This window comes from Alligator sinensis, unplaced genomic scaffold, assembly GCF_000455745.1.
Source record: "Alligator sinensis unplaced genomic scaffold, ASM45574v1 scaffold264_1, whole genome shotgun sequence".
Taxonomy (NCBI): Eukaryota; Metazoa; Chordata; order Crocodylia; family Alligatoridae; genus Alligator; species Alligator sinensis.
The window spans coordinates 2,343,791-2,346,033 of record NW_005841831.1 but is presented as its reverse complement, the minus strand read 5'-3'; the positions used below and the strand labels follow the sequence as shown (position 1 = coordinate 2,346,033).

The 2,243-nt window shown below is 48.1% G+C and overlaps 1 protein-coding gene across 2 annotated transcripts in view; it reads right to left on the bottom strand.

Annotated features, from left to right (window-relative positions):
• The window catches only part of LOC102381353 (cytochrome P450 2H1-like), a 26,347-nt gene that overhangs the window by 17,548 nt on the left and 6,556 nt on the right, over positions 1 to 2,243 (bottom strand). For both annotated transcript variants that reach the window (XM_006014786.3, XM_025214024.1), the window contains exon 4: positions 1,396 to 1,556. In XM_006014786.3, the coding sequence (XP_006014848.1) occupies positions 1,396 to 1,556 (161 nt within the window). The remainder of the gene's footprint in view (positions 1 to 1,395; positions 1,557 to 2,243) is intronic.

Here is a 2,243-nt window from a genome sequence, read left to right as displayed (position 1 = left end):
GGATGGATCAGGCAGGGCAGGGGTTGGGGGGGCTGGGGGAGTGGGCATACCCCTCATGGTCCCCTCCTATCACCTCCAGCCCCCCTGAGCCCTTACTCACCAGCACTGAAGCCCTGGTGCTGAACACGTGGCCTGGCCAGCCGCCCGTTTCAGCAGCCGGGCGATAGGCCAACCACAGAGACGCTCTGGCAGCCAGAGCATCTCCGTGGAGGACCCAGCCTCCAGTTGCCTCAGGGCATGATCCACTTTTTTAAACTTTGATTTTTTTTAGACCCCTGGATATCCAGGGGTCTAATTTTCTCCCCACGCTGCAAACTTGCAGCACGGGGAACGTTTTTTTCATTCCTGCACGTGCCTATTGCCCTGTCTCAAAGGGGTTTGAGACAGAGCAAGAGGCACGTGCGCACTCATCTGGATGCGCCCAAGAAGTCCATTCTGAGGGTATTAACACACAGTGCATTTTACTTTCATAGGGAGTTTGGTTAATCCAAGGCACAATTGCTCTGTACCCTGTTCACCCAGGTGTGTATCATTGGCCAGGAGCAGGCCATGCACCAATGCCTCTGTCCTGGCACAGCCAGATACCACCCACAGCTGCTTTCTGCAGTTGAAGCCCCCAAACTGAGGTGGAGATCTATCTCTGGGTATCAGATCTCTGAGGTGGAGATCAGAGACCAGGGATTTGCCTGCTGCAGCTGCTGCTCAACCTAGCACCCTGTGCAAACACTCACAGCAGCCCCTGACTGTAGTGGGACACAAGCAGCCTGGGACTTTCCTCACCTCCGGTCAGCCAAGAACAGCAGCTGCAGGTAAGTCTTCCCCTTTCCTCACCTGCTCCCTCCTTGGTCCCCCTGGGTATCACCCACCAGCCCAGGGTTCCAGCCATGCCTAGTATTCTCCAGGGGATCTGTAACTACCAAGAACTAGATTTACTAGCAGGTGAGTTACACTGTTGAAGTGGGGTGCGATCATGCCCATGGATCCACCCCTAGTGTCACAGAATAAATTTATTATGGAGTAAAATCTGTAGTAAATTATTCCATAACTATGTTGTGTATACACATCTATGGAGATAACAAGAAGGAGCTGATTACACCAGCATGAAACAATAATGATGACCAGCCTTAAATGGCACCTTAGTATCCAACTGGTTTTTAAATCACTTTACAGACTTTACTTGCTGAGTGTAATCCACAACCCCCACCCCTCTGTAAATTTCTGGTATGATTGCTAAGATACTCCCCTTTCAACATGGAATGGCAATTATTTAAAGAGGATGCAAAAGACAATTATACTTTCAATGAGAATTGGGCAGTTAATGGGCTTTCTGGCCTTCAAAAGTCTCCCCTGAAAGCAGAATAGTCCTTCAATAAATAAAATCAACTCCAGACATACCTGCACCCAGAATGAGATCTGGAGTTTGTTATTTTCCTCTAACAGATCAATCAAAGTCAGAAATTTTTTGTCTTCATAGTCAAACCGGTCTCCAAAGACGACAGAACAGATGACGTTGGAGACAGCATGGATAAGGAAAGAGGAGGGGTCAAAGGGCTTCTCTGGAACAAAACAGGCCATTATAATTCAGGATTTGAACTCACCGACACAGTCATTGCTATTCCTGAAAATTCAGGATCTCATGGCTCTGAACCAAGAATAGCATCTCCAATACTCCTGGGTGAAGGTAAGTGATGGCCTCCACAACCCCATCACATCCTCTTTATTTAAGAACTTAACCCAAGTTTTGAGGAATCATTTTTACAGTGTTTTCCCTACTGTTATTAGCCTGACACATTCTATTCAGACTATGAAACAATCAAGTCCCCCATATCTGTCTGGTTTGCAACTGTTTTGACAGAACTGATATAAGGATTCCATTACAAACTGGATCCTGTTCAGTGAACTGTACTTGAGCCAATACTGTTGTGCTGTTATGTCCTTACAAACCCTTATAATTGTGTGTTTTCCCTTTTCTACTGCCAGCCTGGCAGTGAGTGTACATAGTAAATACACAATTATTCTGCTAAGGAAGGAATAAAAGCTCCTAAACCAGCAGCAGAGTAGAGCAGTGGTCACCAACCCATCGATCCTGGAGCCACTTTTGGTTGATCTTGGGCTGGGGGAGAACTGGGTGTGAAAGCATGCACACACCCGCCCCCCGCCCCCAACACCAGCAGGTCAATTTGTGGGGGAGGGAAGGGGCAGGGGCCCAATTGAGGCCTCTGTGCTGAGCCACTGACTGTGCA